We start from the raw sequence: 16,887 nt of genomic DNA, 5'->3' as shown, positions 1-16,887 counted from the left end.
GTGTGTGTGTCCGGGTGGAGGACAGCGAGAGAAGAGAGGGCGTTGTGGAGGGTGCAGCAGTCTGGCTGCTTGTGTTATGAGGTCCGGTCCCTTCCCTGTGAAGACCTATTTATCCATACACAAGACGTTGCTTTGCAGCTATATATAATTGTAGCTCGTACTTGCCACTTCGCCAGTCGAAGATCATCTCCATTACCCTCTCAATATATATAAGAAAGAATGCATATACATACGGCTAATGGTTTAGTCATATCACATGCATGTTTTACCTAGGTAAAGGTTGTATTGGCTTATGGACAATTTTAACATCCTCGAAAAGGTACATCGATATATTAAAATTTGCTATTTCCAGGTACCAAATAACTAAAGGTATTGAATTTTACTTTAAAAAATATAATACCTTATAGCATTTTCTTAAAGATGTTAAAATACTTTTAATTTATATGGTACAACGATAAAGTAGATATATTTGATCAAGCTTATCGGAAACAGTCTCACTAAAATTAAGAGATCGATACTATGTATGACATATCTCTACTATATAATTATACTTAAAAGATTCATCTCATAATTTTCCTATAACTTATGTAATTAGTTTTAATGTTCATGTATATTTAATGCTCTATTTAGGTATCCAAAATTCGATGTAATATTTTTGAGAAAACCGAACTAAACAGGTCTCACATGCACGCTGTAACAGGCGGTTCGCTCGCTCGATCGTCCGCCCAAATCCGGCCATACTCCGCTTGATTCGGGGCGCAGTGCCGTAGTGCGTAGTAGCGATACAGAGCAAGCGAGGTGGTACGATGAGCCACCCTTTTTTTCTTCACAGAAAAATTCGCCCACATGCACAACAAGAGTGACGCGTCTATGCTATGCATGCGCTCTACTCCCCCTTAGCTAGGTTTGGTTGGGTTATCAGCTATATATTCAGATTAACTAGCCTGAGCCAAAGCTAATTAACTAGATATATTTTGTGCTACCTAGCCAGATTATTAGCTTAAATGCTTTTGTTGTTCAAAAATTTTAACTGACCTAATTAGCAGATTGATGCTCGGCTAGTTGGATTAATTTAGGTGGTTTGATTAGATTAGCAATAGAGAGAATAGGTGATGGCTTATTTCATTCCAACATTTTAGTAGCTGTGTGCCAACGGCAGCGAACAAATATATAATGCATTTCCATAATATAAAAAGTTCCCAACATTTTAGTGGGTTCATCCTACTATATATATGATTAGGGTACTTGCAAGTTTAAACCTCTTAATAATCATCACCTTTTTTTTAAAGGAGAGTATATCCCCGGAACCCATATCCAACTTGTACACGACCAGTGCGGCACATTATGTAATTTAAAGAAAACGGCAAGGGTAGTCCTTTGTTGAATCGTCGTGGTATGTAAATGGATCTCGCACTTTTTTATCGAATATATGTAATTGTGTTTACGAAGATTGTAAATCAAGCACGTGAAACTCATATTAATTAGTTGAGTTATTTTACCAAAGGGTTTACTTAATTAATTGATTAAGTTGGATTAGAAATACTGAGCTTGTGCGTAAATAATCTGACCTTTATCGATGTCTATATATAGGTATTTAGCCTACCTAGAGGGAGATTTCGTTTTTTATTTCCAAGAGTGACACATGAGCAACATGGTATTAAGTTGATGATTGAAGTAGTTCATACAATATATAAATTTTATTTTAATGTTTTATAGGCAATACATGCCAGAGATAAACTACACAGGTAACTGTATATATATGACTTAACAGTAGATGAAACTCATTTTATCTCTCACTCTTTTAATTTATCATACGTGTAGTACAAAGGGTATGTCTCCGGTGTATTTACTCGCAGAAGAATTTAATCGACACAGTTGACTATTTTTATTGGACGACTGTGATTAAATTATATTATCAACAATATTAGATGTAGTAGAAATTTAAAAGCGTAATATCATCTTTTTATTGTGATCTTTATTGCCAAAAACAAAATTACAAAATACTACTAATCAATTAATTAACAAAGTATAAAGTATATTTTTAATTAATAATTGAGATAATATTAGTTTTACTGATTGTTAATACTGTTCGCAGAATGTAGCGCAAAGAAACCCTATTAGAAACTTTGATATGGAATAGAATATAACTCTCCTCTTCGGAATGGCCGTAGATGTGACATTAATTAACTAATCATTCAAATGATTGTTTGATGATTAGGCACCGAGGTTAGCATGCTTGTTGCTTTACACTCCCGTTTTGTCTTTTCAGCTTATACTTATAAGCTAAATTTAAATTTTTGAACTTAAATTTAGAGTTGATTTTTTTACTAAAATTTATTTTTCAGTTTTAGCTTTTAGATAGCTAAAAATACATATATAAAATTCTATTCATAAATTATTTTTCGTTCAGCATTTTGCATTAAAAAAACCCAAAGAATCACCCATTGACGTTTAGTACGTATCTTCGCTTCTGCATGCGGTTGGCAGCCGGCCAAAAATGTCTTGGATTAGTTTATCGGTAGCAGGGTAGCTGCTGCAGTCTACACATCTTCTGCTTCGAATCTACAAAAGATTAAGAAAAGATCAAAAGAAACTTAAGAACACAAGTAGTCTTCCGTCTGCGCCTCCCAATCAATCTGCAATTCTGCACAGAGATTCTCACAGTTAAGAAATCTGGGCGGTACACTATTATATTAGACTACCTAATGATTCTTTTGGAACACTTACCACTTATAGTGCTAGAGTACTAACCAAACAGATTAATTTAAGCTAAAGGTGATGGATAAAATTATATGCATCTATCAAGACTTGTTACCTCTAACTTTTTCAGTGGGACTGGTGGTTGCAGACGTACGGCTATTGCTTGCAGAGCTAGAACACTGAATCATCATACTCCAATATTGTAAACGAATAGAACGATGGACAATGAAGGAACACGAGAATCAAGAGCGAGTAGTAAATACTCCATCCGTATCAAATTAAATCAATCTTTTGGTTTCTGTATCTAACGTTTGATTATTCGTCTTATTTAAAACTATTTTAAAAAATTAAAAAAAAATTAGTCACACGTAAAATACTATTTATAATTTATCATCTAATAAAAAAATATTAATCGTAAATTTTTTTAAATAAAACAAAAAGTCAAACATTATAGGTAAAAATGAAAAATTGGTTTGTTTTGTTACGGTGGGAGTACTCACTGCTCGCTCGAAGACAAAGGAACGAACAGTATTTCTGACCAATTAATGAAATTAAAGTGGCTTCCTCTGAGTGTCCGCAAATTCAATTGCTGCCCTCGAACAGAGCCAAAAAGATTACCTGATGCCTTGTGAGTGCTTTTTTTTTTGGGAAAGGAGTTGTGAGTGAATAGTATGTTTAATCCACGGAAATGAACTGTATACATGGCTGCTTACAGAAATTCAAGGACATGTCTGAAAATCTTGAGACATATGCTTACCATTGGCCTGGGCTTCTCACTCCTATTGACTCCAAGTGAGCTACTTTATGTAACACCCTTTAGAAACAGTAGAGCCAGTGGTTCAGTGATCTACGTCCTCGTTTTTTTACTTCGGCTTATTTTTATAAGTTAAATTTTAAATTTTAACCATAAATTTGAAGTTGATTTTAGTTTTTTAATTATAATTTATTTTTCAGACTTAGTTTTTGGATCGTTAAGAATAAATATATAAAAGTTTTATTTATAAATTATCATTGGTATGTAAATATGTCAATTGTCTAAAAACCCCAACAATCACATCCCTTAGTATGTAATATACAATGGAAGATGATAACAGGGTTTATTACTTTTTTATATCATCTGCTAATACAATTAACAAAAAGATAAACCATACTAATGACTATCAGGACAAAATCCAGCCCTTCTATTTGGTGGACCCCAATTGTAGAGGATTAGATTCGATGGTTGGTAGAGATATCAGTTTGGCCATCCCCCCAAAAAAAAACACCTCACAACAACCTTTACATAGTACATAAGACAATTCAACATTTTAATTGTGCTAGTTGAGTAATGAAATCAGATAACTCAAAATTTTCAATTCTCCAGGAAAAAAAATGAAATTTTAAACTACATCTCAGCTTGAATTTGCACCGTCCAATAAGATAGTTTATTTCGTTCGAATATGCCAAGTTAATTTTCAACAAGCAGGAGGAGAATCACGCAGTGAGCATGATTTTGTTTTGCGTGGCTACTGCTCAAATTAATGGAATGATGAATGATTCCACTCCACCAACTGATGTCGGCCAAGAGAGCGGCGCAGTAGAGAAACACTTTTCCTCTCTGTTCGATAGCCGCCGGCGGGCGCCGGATGAGATCGCCACACCATGGCGGCAATGCTCGTAACCTGATTAATTAACCATGATTAATGTGACGTGCAAATGCTCAAGGCGTAGGAGGATGTCGGAATGTGTACCTGATTAACCACGTGCCTGTGGTGCGAGGGTAGCCATAATAGGGGCGATTGCAAAGAAAAAGAAAAGGTAAATAACATATTTCGTAAACGAAAACTGATTTGTGAATATAACTTTTATATACGTATTTTTTTAGTAATTTAAAAGTCACTGCTAAAAATACACTTCGGTGAAAAACTTAAAATCAACCCTAAATTTAAAGTTAAAAAAATTCAATTTTGGCTTATTCAAAAGCTGAGTTGAATATGCATGGCCATTACCGTCCTGGAAGTGTTTCGATCGGCTGTGACATCCCAAAAATTCGCTCTTGAAATCTTGAGAGGCTAGATTATTGAATCCAATCTTTTAGAATTTTGGTTTAGTTTTTTCAAAAAGAAAAACACGAAGACCATGTGAAAAATATTAGATAAGAGAGAAACTATGATCTGTTGTGATCTGTTGTATTCTGTTGTGTATTATATTGACCCTCATAGGTATATTTATAGGGTACATAGGAGATAGAAATTTGGAGTACAAGATAAATATTCTATCGTATCTCTCTAGGATTTTATCTTTATCTCTAGAGTTTCTGTTGGACTCTATTATCTCTAACCGTATGTATCTATATCTCTAACATTCCCCCTCAGTCGTAACGGGAGCAAAGCGAACGATTGCGACTGGATTTGAAATCATGTGCTTTACTATCTTTTTTTCTTTGTTTCTCCATCCTCAATTGCATCTCTGATGGATAATCCTGCACCTCGTTGACTGCGTCCCCTTCTGTGTCATCTCGGTCCTCCAGCTTGGTGACTGCGTCTCCTTCTGTGTCGTCCCTTATCTCTCTCCTCTATTCCCTCCCGCAGTCATAGCGGGAGTGTCATGGACGATAGCGATGATACGGACGCTTTTGACTGGAGTTGTCGAGGATGACTTGTTGTAATGTATGTCGAGGTAGTTGATCATGTGGTAGCCTTGGTCATCGTAGACATAGTAGTTGATGTAGCCGCATATAGTCAAGGCGAAAAAAAAAATGAAGACGGAGCTGCGGTCATAAATGAGGCACCTTGCAGATGTTAGAGGATGCCATTTGAAGCGTCTTTGCATATGTCAGAGGATGTCATTTGGTTATTCGTAGATGTCAGAGAACGCTGTTGACGCTGGGTCACCATTTTTTGGTTGTACTCCGTACGTCGTGTAGGAGGTCACCACCATAGTGATGCCAGGTTGATGCAGTCTTTGCTCGTCGACGATTTCTATTAGGATCTAGGCTCTGATACCATGCGAAAAGTATTGGATGGGAGAGAAAACTATGATCTGTTGTGATCTGTTGTATTCTGTTGTGTATTATATTGACTCTCATGGGTATATTTATAGGGTACATAGGAGATAGAAACTTAGAGTATAAGATAAATATTCTATCGTATCTCTCTAGGATTTTATCTTTATCTCTAGAGTTTCTGTTGAACTCTATTATCTCTAACCATATGTATCTATATCTCTAACAGAAAAGGTTATATTTAGTTTCTCTTTTGTCTGTAAAAACACCGATAAAAAGCATGTTCAAATCCATGTCATAAAAACAACTCTTTGTTTATTCAGCTGGAATAAATGAAATTTAAAGAAGAACCGGAACATGCAGGAATCTTCTGCAAACCATTTCCCGTGCTCCTAAACCGTGTCAGGAATTATGGTGCCTTTACAAGCATCTATCAGGATCATCGTTTGGTATTTCTTTGAAAAAAATCAAATGAAATATTTATAAAAAAATAATATATAAATAAAAAATTTACATATGTGTTTTTAGTGATTAAAAAATAAATATTAAAAAATAACCTATGGTGAAAAACCACAAAATCAACTATTGAATAATGCATCGTCAAAAGAAAAAGCTTATAAGCATAAAAAAGATCAGGTTCTATATATAAATGAAAGTAGATAGAGTGGTTTTAGATTTAAATAAAATTCTTCACATAAAGAATTTAACAAAATATTAAATTACAATATACATATACATATACACACACGTATGGTTCTCCCTGGGCTGAGAACCAGCGCGCCGCTGTCACGCCTCTTATATTCGGCCTAATTATAGTTTCAGCCCATTTTCTGAACAGGCCGAGGTACCACAGCGAGATCACTCTCTCATCTCGCCTCTCCCAACGAAGGATCCTTATCTTGTACGTTTCCTTCCTTTTGTCTCCTTACCGTCACTGACGGGCCGGGCCCCAGCTATGCATGTGGTGATTGTTAAAATATTTACAAACGAAAAATAATTTTATTAATAAAAAATTATATAGGTACTTTTAGCGATCTAAAAGTCAAGGCCAAAAAATAAACTTTAGTGAAATACACCAAAATTAACTCTAAATTTAAAATTTAAAATTTAAACTTTGACTTATAAGTACAAGCAGAAACGAAAAGTCGAGCTGAAACTCTAACTTCCACTGCCTATGGCCCAGCCGTCAGGTCATATTATTCAGTGATTGCGCTAACTAGTACTATACCATGTTTTTCTAAAGTAAATTGTCGTACACAAACTTATACACCTCGTATTTTCATTATGATTATGCTTACAAATCAAAACTTAAATTTTTAATCCTAAATTTGGAGTTGATTTTAAGTTTTTTTTCTCATAGTTTATTTTTCCGGCATTGATTTTTAGATCGCTGAGAACACATATATAAAAATTTTATTCACAAATTATTATTCATTTGTTTTCACTTATTCCTCCAATAAGCCAAAAGATAAGCACACTAGAATGTAAATTTAGTACACAGATTTTTGAAATGCTCGCTCTACTATATAAATTTGTCTTGTCCACACGAATCAAAATAAAGAAAAAACACCATATCTTTAATCTGGAGTGGGTAGGATGTTACGTAGACATGCGTACGTATAGTAAAAAGGTAGTTAAAGCATACTTATCATAAAAAACCGAGAAATTGTGCGGGGACAGGAATAAATAAACTAAGGAGAAAGCCAAAACCAAGTACAAGTTCTACGTAAATACAGCATGTCTCATGGTTTACTTATATGTATACACATCATATCAATATGAGTACAGGTCCACGCTTGATTCCTCAACTATATCGTGGGTTCTTCTTTTCTTTTCTTTTCTTTTTTTTTTCTCGACTATGAAACCGTCCATTTTTTCTATCACTGAACTTCTAAAAAATTACTTATGGTCTCTAGGTAAACCGAGGTGGTTTTCAATAACATACGGTGGTCTCAACGTGAGCTAACTGGGATGATATCAACACATTAATAAATTAAATATTACACCCTTAAAATCAACCTCATTTACTTTTTCCTCATTCTCTAACCCGTAAAATATATTTTAAATGGCCACCTAGGATGACACGTGGTTTCACATAGCCAAAAAAATCACTTGTCTTAGACCTAGGGATTAAAGTGGATGACTTAAAGAGTTGAACAACCAAAAGTGAATAATTTCGTTGTGGAAAGACCAAAACTGAACCGAGAACATAGTTGAGCCAAATGTTGATTTTTTTTTCTAAGAGCAAGGTTAATAACATAGTCAACAAAGCTGGTTATAAGATTTTTTATAGTTTTTTAGTCCACTCATATAGTAATTAGTTCTTCATTTTTAATGCAGAATCCATATGTCTCTCTCACATAGTTTCTTAGTTCTTGTGCCCGATTTAGCTATAAGCGTATAACTCGCTTCTGCTCTCTCTACTCTTCTCTCTCCTTCACATCAGCATTTTACTATCTTATATTCTGCTATTATTCTTATTCTAACCGGTATTCCCTGCGTTCCAAAAAGATCACTCTATTCCAAAAGGATCATTTTTAGCCTACCTAGCACGTACTAATATAAAGTCTACAAAGACTAAAAGAACATTCACTTTATGCAATTCTCTCATGCCTTTTCAAGTTCCAACACATTTGTCCCGCATTTTACCAAAGTATTATTATTGAAAAATTGAAGTTTTTATGGGAAAAGTAAAGTGAACTCTTTTTAGAGAACGGATGGAGTATCTCGCTTGGTAAGATATCTGTGTACTGGGCTTTTGGCGTTGGTTCGCTCGTAGCAGAAGAGTTCGTACAGGTTTGTGCACTAAATTACGCTTGGATGACAGGTTCATGTACGATCAATGCGATTTACCTTTTCTTCTGTCAGAAGCAACCACAGTAAAGTCATGCAGATGGGGTGATTGAAAAAGCCAACAATCTATTTACAAATAAAAAAAATTTGTGAATAAACATTTTATATATGTATTTTTCACGATCTAAAAGCAAAGTTTGAATTTTAAAAATTCAGTGAAACCCCCTAAAATTAACTCTAAATTTAATTTAAGTTTGAACATTAAAATTTGGTTTATAAGCATAACCGAAAAGATAAATATTGGAATCAAATCAATCCATGCGTCAACTTCTTGAAGTAATGGGAGAGAAAGAGAGAAGCGGTTGACATAAAAGGTTGTGATCTGACGTGTCACGCACAAATGCCTAGGAGTCAATATTAGACAGCTCCAGTGCAGTACCTAAATTCTTAGATGATGCACGGACGTGCCAGTTAGTTTGATCCCGCAACAGATAGGACGAACAGTAAAACAAGCCGATCGACTATCGAGCCGATAGGTAACAAATAGTCCAGCCGATTGGATGTTGATGCTGCAACAGTTAGCCGATAGGATAAGCAATCGGCTATAAAAGCTTGGATCAGCTAGAAACAGACTTGAATTAAATATTAGACCGACGTAATTTGCCATGGTACTTATTAATCTTAGTCAATCGGACGAGCCCTTATAACCAGATCGAACTAGACGTACAGAGATTGAACTTAACTAAGACAATATGCAGTCGAGCGCGTTATGATTATAGGAAACATGAAGATCGATAAGGCTAATAAATAAACCGACGAATTACTTGGAATAGACAATGAATCATATGCTACGATCGGCTAAAACCAATTTGCATTTAATTCTCATAAGCCGATGCAATATAAATAACTGCCGATCTAACTAAATCAAGCCGATTGGTATAAAGATAATACGGTAAGGCAATCGACCACTCTATTGATGTAAGTATAATGAACATGTAGATCGGCAAATATCATCGGCTATAGCTCGGCGGATAGTCAATCGAGGTCTATAAAATATCTAACTTAGCTTACTAGGAATAATCATAGAAGATCGGACCTAACCGAGACAGTTCAAGATTACGCCTAGCAATGTCAAGCTAGACACTAAACAGATCTAGATTGCTATCAAGCCAATGAGCCGATGACTGATAACTTATCGGCTGGTACTCCAATAAAACGATGAGCAAAATACATCAATCTAATATAAACAATCTGACAAAAGTAATCTACTAGATCGGACCTAACCAACACAGTTGTAGCTTGAATATGTTAAATAGCAAATATCAAACCAATATAAATCGTCCAAAGTGTTCGACCAGATCAACCCAAGATACAAAAGTAAGTCGAGTTGAAACTGATACGATAACTAGCAATCGCACAACCAGATTAGAAGATCGGACCGAACCGAAACAGTCCTAATCTAGCCGATGCGATTACCGTGGCTCGGTGGAACGATGGACTTACCCCTCCGCTGGAGATCGAAGCGATGCAGCCCCACGTCAGGCGTTAAGTTCCGTCGGAGTTGAAAACCTCGGTAAGAAGGGTGACGATGCGCCGAAAGTATTTGATCTAATTGATCCGGATACACATATTTATATTCTCGGGTGGATGTTAATCCATGTCAGACACGACTCCTAATAGATAAAAAGGAATGACAAACTTTATCTCTAACACGACACGGTTTCTAATAGATAAAAGAAAACAAACAAGTCCCAATCAAACTCTAATCTTTTAGAGATAAAATCCTAACTAACTCTAACTACCAGATAAAATTACGCTACCAAGCCTTAGTCTTCACAATTCTCTGTTAAATTCAAACTCTTCCGAATAAAATATCTATTGACAATTGCACATTTTCTTATCCAAATCCAATACAGAAATTTACTAAATTTTGATGTTAACAGAAGCACGTCACAACTCATAACAAATCAACCTGTGTCTTTTAGAACAAACTATGGTTGAGATTTGAGAAGATGAACATAGTATTGTGGTAGAGTAAGGGAATAACCGAATAAATAAGTAGAACAAACCAGCGGAAGATCATGACACTGGGGGCATTTCTTGTGTCATTTTGTCCAGTACTCAAGTCAACTTTCTGGCGTGTTCCCAAAAAAAAAAAACTTCAGCCGCGTTCAGCACTGAGCGTAGCCGAGTCAGTTACTACATGAACAGAGCTTAATCAGGGTGCGTACACACTCCTTGTATACCAGAGAAGGCAGAGATCTTCTATAAAACTCATCTGAGAACTGAACTTGTAAGGCAAAAAAATTTGGAAAAGAAACGATCACTTCATCTGTAGCTAGCTGTAACTCTTAACTGCACCTGTTGCTAGAGAGATTTTTGGCAACATAACACTCAATTATCAAAAATCTCGTTGCGAGAGGCTTCCTTCTGTGATCGCCGCCATGGCGTCCGCGTTGGTGTCATTTGCGCTCAGACTGGGAGGCAATATCATGGGCATGGCCACAAGCAGGGTGGAGATGCTCCTTCGCGTGCCCGGGGAGATCACCAAGTTTGAGACGACGCTGGGTGACATCCGCTGCTACCTGGCCGACGCCGACAGTAGGCGCGAGATGACCGTCAGGCGGTGGGTGAGGGAACTCAAGGATGTCATGTATGATGCCGACGACATCCTGGACCTCTGCCAGCATGTTGTCGAGGATGACGGAGAAGACGATGCAATAGCCACTCCAAGTTGCTGGAACGTTTCCAAGTTCTGCTTCTGCAACCCTGTTGCTTCACACAAGATCGGGATGAAGATCAAGGTACTCAACCAGAGGCTAGATATACTTTCAAAACGGACCTCCCTTTTGAATTTGACCCCCTCGGTTGTTGTTTACGCTGGTCCCAGTTCTTCACTCGGCGACTGGCGGAGGACTGGACCATCCATTGAACAAACTTCCATTGTTGGGGAGAAGATTGAGCAAGATACAAGGAAGCTTGTCGATCTACTGGTGAACAGGGTGAACGCTCCTGCAAGGTCAAGCAATGAAAATGTTACAGTTGTTGCAATTACTGGTGTTGGTGGGATAGGCAAGACCACCCTTGCCACGATGGTTTTCAAGGACAACGAGTTGGAGAACCACTTTCAAAAGAAAATCTGGATGAGTGTTAATCGGGATGTCAACGAGATTGATCTTCTGCAGCATGCTATAACAAATTTTGGCGGAAATTACGATACTTGCAAAGGGGACATAGTCTTGCTCGAGAATGCACTGGAAAAGGCAGTGGAGGGAAAAAGGTTCTTGCTAGTGATGGATGATGTGTGGAGCGATAGGGTGTGGAACAATTTGCTTAGAGTACCTTTGAGTAGTGGTGCTTCAGGGAGCCAGGTCTTGCTGACCACAAGAAAGGAGGGAGTCGCACGTGGGATGAAAGCACAACATCTCCATCCAGTTGACAAGCTTGATAGATTTGATGGTTGGTCATTGCTAAAGAAGCAGGTAAACTATAAGATCATTACAACCATTCTGTAATTAAGCATAATTCTAAGTACTCCACAAGAACAATTTTATATAACTTAGGTAGTAGGATCAATTAATAACAAATAATCAGATTGATGTCTCTACTTGTGCTATAGTGCTAATTAATGGGTCTATTGACTATTGGCTTAGTAACTAATGGAGTGAGATATATGTGAAAATAAGGTATTTGAAAAACCCAGTCAACCAGGTGTGCACTTGTTGAATGAGTTTGTGTTTTTGAACAGTTACATGTGCAAGTTTGTTAGAAATATCAGAAGTATACAAATTTTATGTTCACATAACTGTCAAGTTACGAGTTACAACCAAATTCATTAAAAAGTTCCGAGCACCCTATCGGGGGCTGTGACATCATTTTATATCAAAATAGCACTTTCCCTTCCCCTTTCAACTTTGACAATTGTTTTTGTGGTATAGATTAGCCCTTGAAAAAAAAAGATCATAAAAATCCTTGAACTAACCAAAATTGTGTACACTTAACCCGTATATACATTGGTTCATAGATAAATCTATAGGTAAAACCAAAACATCTTATAACCAGAAATGGAAGGAGTATTGTACATGTGTAGTTGTGGGACATTGACTTCTTGTCTATGTGGCCTTCCACATCATCCCTGACAAGCTGCCACTGATCTAATTTAATCCTTGTGTATCTCCATCTCCCCTGTCATGACAACAGAATTGCAATGTTACAATCACCTAAGCACACCCAAACTATCGTGTGCACTGTGAAATTCAACCAAAGTTGCATGTACATATGGATTGGTACCTAGAAGTTTATGGGTAGTAGTGCCGAGCTGCAAAGTCTTTATCCCCCCATTACATCTCTAGCACACTTATCTCATGTGGTACTTCTTCAACAGGCATTTTGGGTTACAACAGATGAATCTGAGATTAGTGCTCTGGAGGATATTGGTATGAAGATTGTAGACAGATGTGATGGTTTGCCACTTGCTATCAAGTTGATCGGAGGGCTATTGAGACAGAGAAACAACACAAGAAATTCTTGGTTGCATATCTATAACCACAATGCATGGTCAATGAATACAACCGACTGCCTTGATAGAGCAGTTTTCCTGAGCTATGAAGAATTACCTCCCCATTTGAAGCAATGCTTTCTATACTGTTCACTTTTTCCTAAAGATGAATTAATTAGACGTGGAGATATAGTCCAGATGTGGATAGCGGAAGGTTTTGTACAAGAAGAAGTGAGTTCTTTGCTACTAGAAGATTTGGGATTTGAGTATTTCAATGAATTGGCATCAAGAAACCTTTTACAACAGAAGAGGGAATTCTATGATCAATCAGCATGCACCATGCATGATGTTGTCCGCTGCTTTGCACAATCTGTAGGGAAGGAAGAAGGCATCTTACTTACCGAGGGACAAAACACAAGAATACCTACAAGTCGTACTCTAAAGTTACGACAGTTATCTGTATCAAAGAAAGAAGTAGATTGGGTTGCTTTGAAAAAACAAGTATCACTACGAGCATTGATGTTAAACAAGAACTCCATGGTTGATAGTAATGATTTCCTTAATAGTCTTTCTTCTCTACGAGTATTAAACCTCCAAAATATTGTCGACCTTGTTGAACTGCCACAATCTATATGTCACCTCAAACATTTAAGATATTTGGCAGTTGCAGGTACAAGCATATCTACAATCCCCCGCAACATTGGAGATCTAAAATTTCTACAGGTCATTGACTTGGCAGATTGTGCAAAAATTTGTGAACTTCCGCAGAGCATCTTGAAGCTACAGAAACTAAGGTTTCTCAACCTTAGACGCACTATGATAACCTCCATTCCTCAAGGTTTTGGAAGACTAGAAGATTTGGTCATGATGGGAGGGTTTCCAACCTATTCATCGGATGATGGCACAAATGGTTGGTGCAGCTTGGAAGAACTTGGAACACTGTCGAAACTAAAAATACTTGAGATAACAAGTTTGGAGAAGGCATCTTCTGGTTCGATGGCTGCAAAAGCAAATCTTAGTAGCAAACCACTTCTAACAGAGCTATATTTGATGTGTACCAGCAGGCTCAGAAACGATGGGGAGCTTGAAAGCAATATCAGCAAGAAGGAGCAAGAGAAAATCAAGGAGGTATTGGGCAATCTCTGTCCCCCAGAATCCACTGAACTACTTACAATTGGAGGCTACTTTGGACTTGAGCTACCCCAGTGGATGGAAATGATGTCAACTTTTATAAACTTAACGCGATTGGAGCTAACGAACTATGCATGCTGCGTGAAGCTTCCTAGTGGCATGGGTGAGCTTCCCTTTCTTGATCATCTTTGGATCGAAAATGCTCCGGCCATTGAGCATATTGGACATGAACTCCTACTCCCCCCTTTACATGGCAGCACTGTTGCATTTCCCAAGCTGAAAACCCTAGGTTTCAAAAAGATGTGGAAATGGGAAACATGGGAATGGAAGGATCAAGTCAGAGCAATGCCTGTTCTAGAGAGGTTTTCCATCTCTAATTGTAAACTGAAGTATATACCTCATGGGCTAGCGTGCCAGGCAAGAGCACTGAAAAGCTTATACCTAGAAAGTGTAAGACACTTGGTATCTGTAGAGAACTTCCCTTCCCTGGTTGACCTTCAGCTGATTGAAAACCCAAAAGTGGAGAAGATCAGCAACAATCCAAGCTTGAAAAATATTTACATTTGGGAGTGCCCAAGGCTAAGTGTGCTGGAGGAATTGCCATCACTGAATAGCATATACTGGTGGGATTTGACAGCAGAAACACTCCCAGAATACTTTGGAGTACCAATGTTAAAGAAGCTATTTGTACATTGCAACCAAGGATTGCTCAGACTGCTATCCTTACAGGATACCACCTCTGAGTGGGGAAAGATACAACATGTCTCGCAAGTAAAGGCATATGGATGCACTCTACAGATAGATTTATCTGGATACACACTACCAACTGGGTTATCTGGATATAATTTTCTAAGAGAAGTAATAGATTTATCAGGATATGTCTCCTACACTAAGGAACCGTATTCTTTTGAGGTGAGAACCTATGGGACCTCCGAGCAAGCCCAAAGGTATATGGTGTCAATTGCTGCGATCGTTCATATTTCTCTTCATGTTATTCCACTATGTCTAAGAATGTTCCTTATTCTACTTAATCAGTCATGTAGCATATATACCAAATCTGAATTCATTGTTTCTTCTTGCTGATAGTCAAACAACTCACACACAAGGTGAAGGGGAAGAGGACGTGGCTAGAGAATAGAGAAGAAAAGTGCGACGAATGCAAAGCATGATTTCTAGAGGAACCAGTTACCAGAATGCTACTGCAGGACCATTCTGTCCAATCAAAGGCTAGATCAATATATATATTATAATCAGCTTCTGAACTTAAATGTCAAAATGATTGCTGTAATTCATTATTGATGTTCCTAACTACGACTATTTTACAAATGATATGTAAATGATTTTTTTTTGTGTGTGACTATGCTACTCTTCGACGGGAAGCGATAATTATCTCATATTGAAAAAAAAAACACTATTAGAACCGCTCTTGTTTGTTCATGGTTCTCTGAAATTTTCAGATCGAGTTGATACTTCACAGCTGATGAAAGGACGAATGTAGTTGCAGGAATTCGCGAGGTTCAATCAAAACGATAAAACCTTCCCGTTGTTCTACCATGAGGAACCTAAACTAACTAGACAGTGTTCACCATGATATATAATTAGAGTGGTTACTAAAAATGTTACCTCGGGGAGGAAGGAAGCGCGGGGTGGCCGCCCCATGCGTTGGCGGCGCTGTTGGTGCAGACGCTCGTCGGCCTGGCACTCCTCCACTCGAGCCCACGCACGGAGACCCCAGCCGGCGGCGGCCGGGCAGGGGGCAGCAGGATGACGCCGTTGCGCGCCCCGACATCGCTGGAGACAGCAAGCGAGTGGTGCGGGAGGAGGGGGGCGGCTGAGGGGTCGGGCCTCTCGGGAGAGCGCCGGTGAATCGTACAGTGCTGGACTGCTGGGGAAGAAGGGCTGTGTGACCCGTTTAGAAAACCTAGAACTGCTTGAAGGGCATGTTTGCCTGTTTGGGGTGAGAATTCTGAAATTAGATAGTGACAAGCTGATTTTTTACCAGCTGATTCTCAAATTTTCAAGCTCCTAAACAGTGTATAATTCATATAAAGTGAAGTGCACCAGTAGTCTCTAAACTTGTGTGCATGTGTCATTTAGGTCCCTAAACTCTCAAAATACATTTTTGGGTCCCTGAACTTGTTTAGGGTGTCATATATGTCTAAACAGGCTCCGCCCTGCTTTATCCGCTGACGTGGCATGCCACGGTGACGCCTATATGTTGGTGGGGCCATGTAGGTCCCACATACCAGTATCTCTCCTTATTTTTCTCTCCCTTCTCGATTCCTCCACTCCTTTGCTGTGCTATTTTTTCTTATTTTTAACTAAACTGTCAAATTAAAAAAAAATATATTTTCTTCTTTTCTCTTCTTTTCCTTTGATTTTCCTTGTCCGATTAAAAAAACCCGTTGTTTTCCCTTTTTTTCAGCCTAATTCCTATTAACGTGGATAGCGTTTCGGATTGACCAAAATTTTAGATCTTTCTAAATTATATTTATAGACAGAATCTTCCCTCAATATCAATTATTAAAAAATTTTAATTCGAGATTTGGATTTTTCTAAACTTTATTACACATGGACACTTTTATTATTTTTCGTATTTTAATCGATCTGTCAAATTTAAAATATCTTTTCTTTTTTTCTCTTATTTTCCTTGTCTGATTAAAAGTCAAAATGGTCCTACCAACACGTAGCCACCACCGTGTCATGCCACGTCAGTGGATGAAGCGGGTCGGAGCCCGTTTGAACCTATATGACACCCCAGACAAGTTCAGGGACCAAAAAA

At 37.8% G+C, this 16,887-nt stretch overlaps 1 protein-coding gene across 3 annotated transcripts; it reads right to left on the bottom strand.

Moving 5' to 3' along the window:
* Nucleotides 1–10,478: 10,478 nt before the first annotated feature.
* LOC107303841 lies at nucleotides 10,479–16,013 on the bottom strand. Of its 3 annotated transcripts, none has more exons than XR_005811474.1 (4): nucleotides 12,767–14,658; nucleotides 12,559–12,661; nucleotides 11,819–11,963; nucleotides 10,479–11,488 (listed from the first exon to the last, which is right to left on the bottom strand). XR_005811474.1 is itself a non-coding variant. In XM_015834943.2 (4 exons), exons 1-4 carry the CDS (start codon nucleotides 15,762–15,764, stop codon nucleotides 11,285–11,287), a joined length of 471 nt encoding a protein of 156 aa, XP_015690429.1. In that variant the 5' UTR covers nucleotides 15,765–16,013; the 3' UTR covers nucleotides 10,479–11,284. The 3 variants fall into 3 exon arrangements, 1 of the variants encoding a protein (XP_015690429.1); XR_001549809.2 differs by having other exon boundaries at nucleotides 11,819–11,946; XM_015834943.2 differs by lacking the exon at nucleotides 12,767–14,658 and adding an exon at nucleotides 15,729–16,013 and having other exon boundaries at nucleotides 11,819–11,946.
* Between the last annotated feature and the right edge of the window lie 874 nt (nucleotides 16,014–16,887).

This window comes from Oryza brachyantha, chromosome 3 (assembly GCF_000231095.2).
Source record: "Oryza brachyantha chromosome 3, ObraRS2, whole genome shotgun sequence".
Classification (NCBI taxonomy): Eukaryota; Viridiplantae; Streptophyta; class Magnoliopsida; order Poales; family Poaceae; genus Oryza; species Oryza brachyantha.
This window is presented reverse-complemented; position numbering and strand designations above follow the sequence as displayed.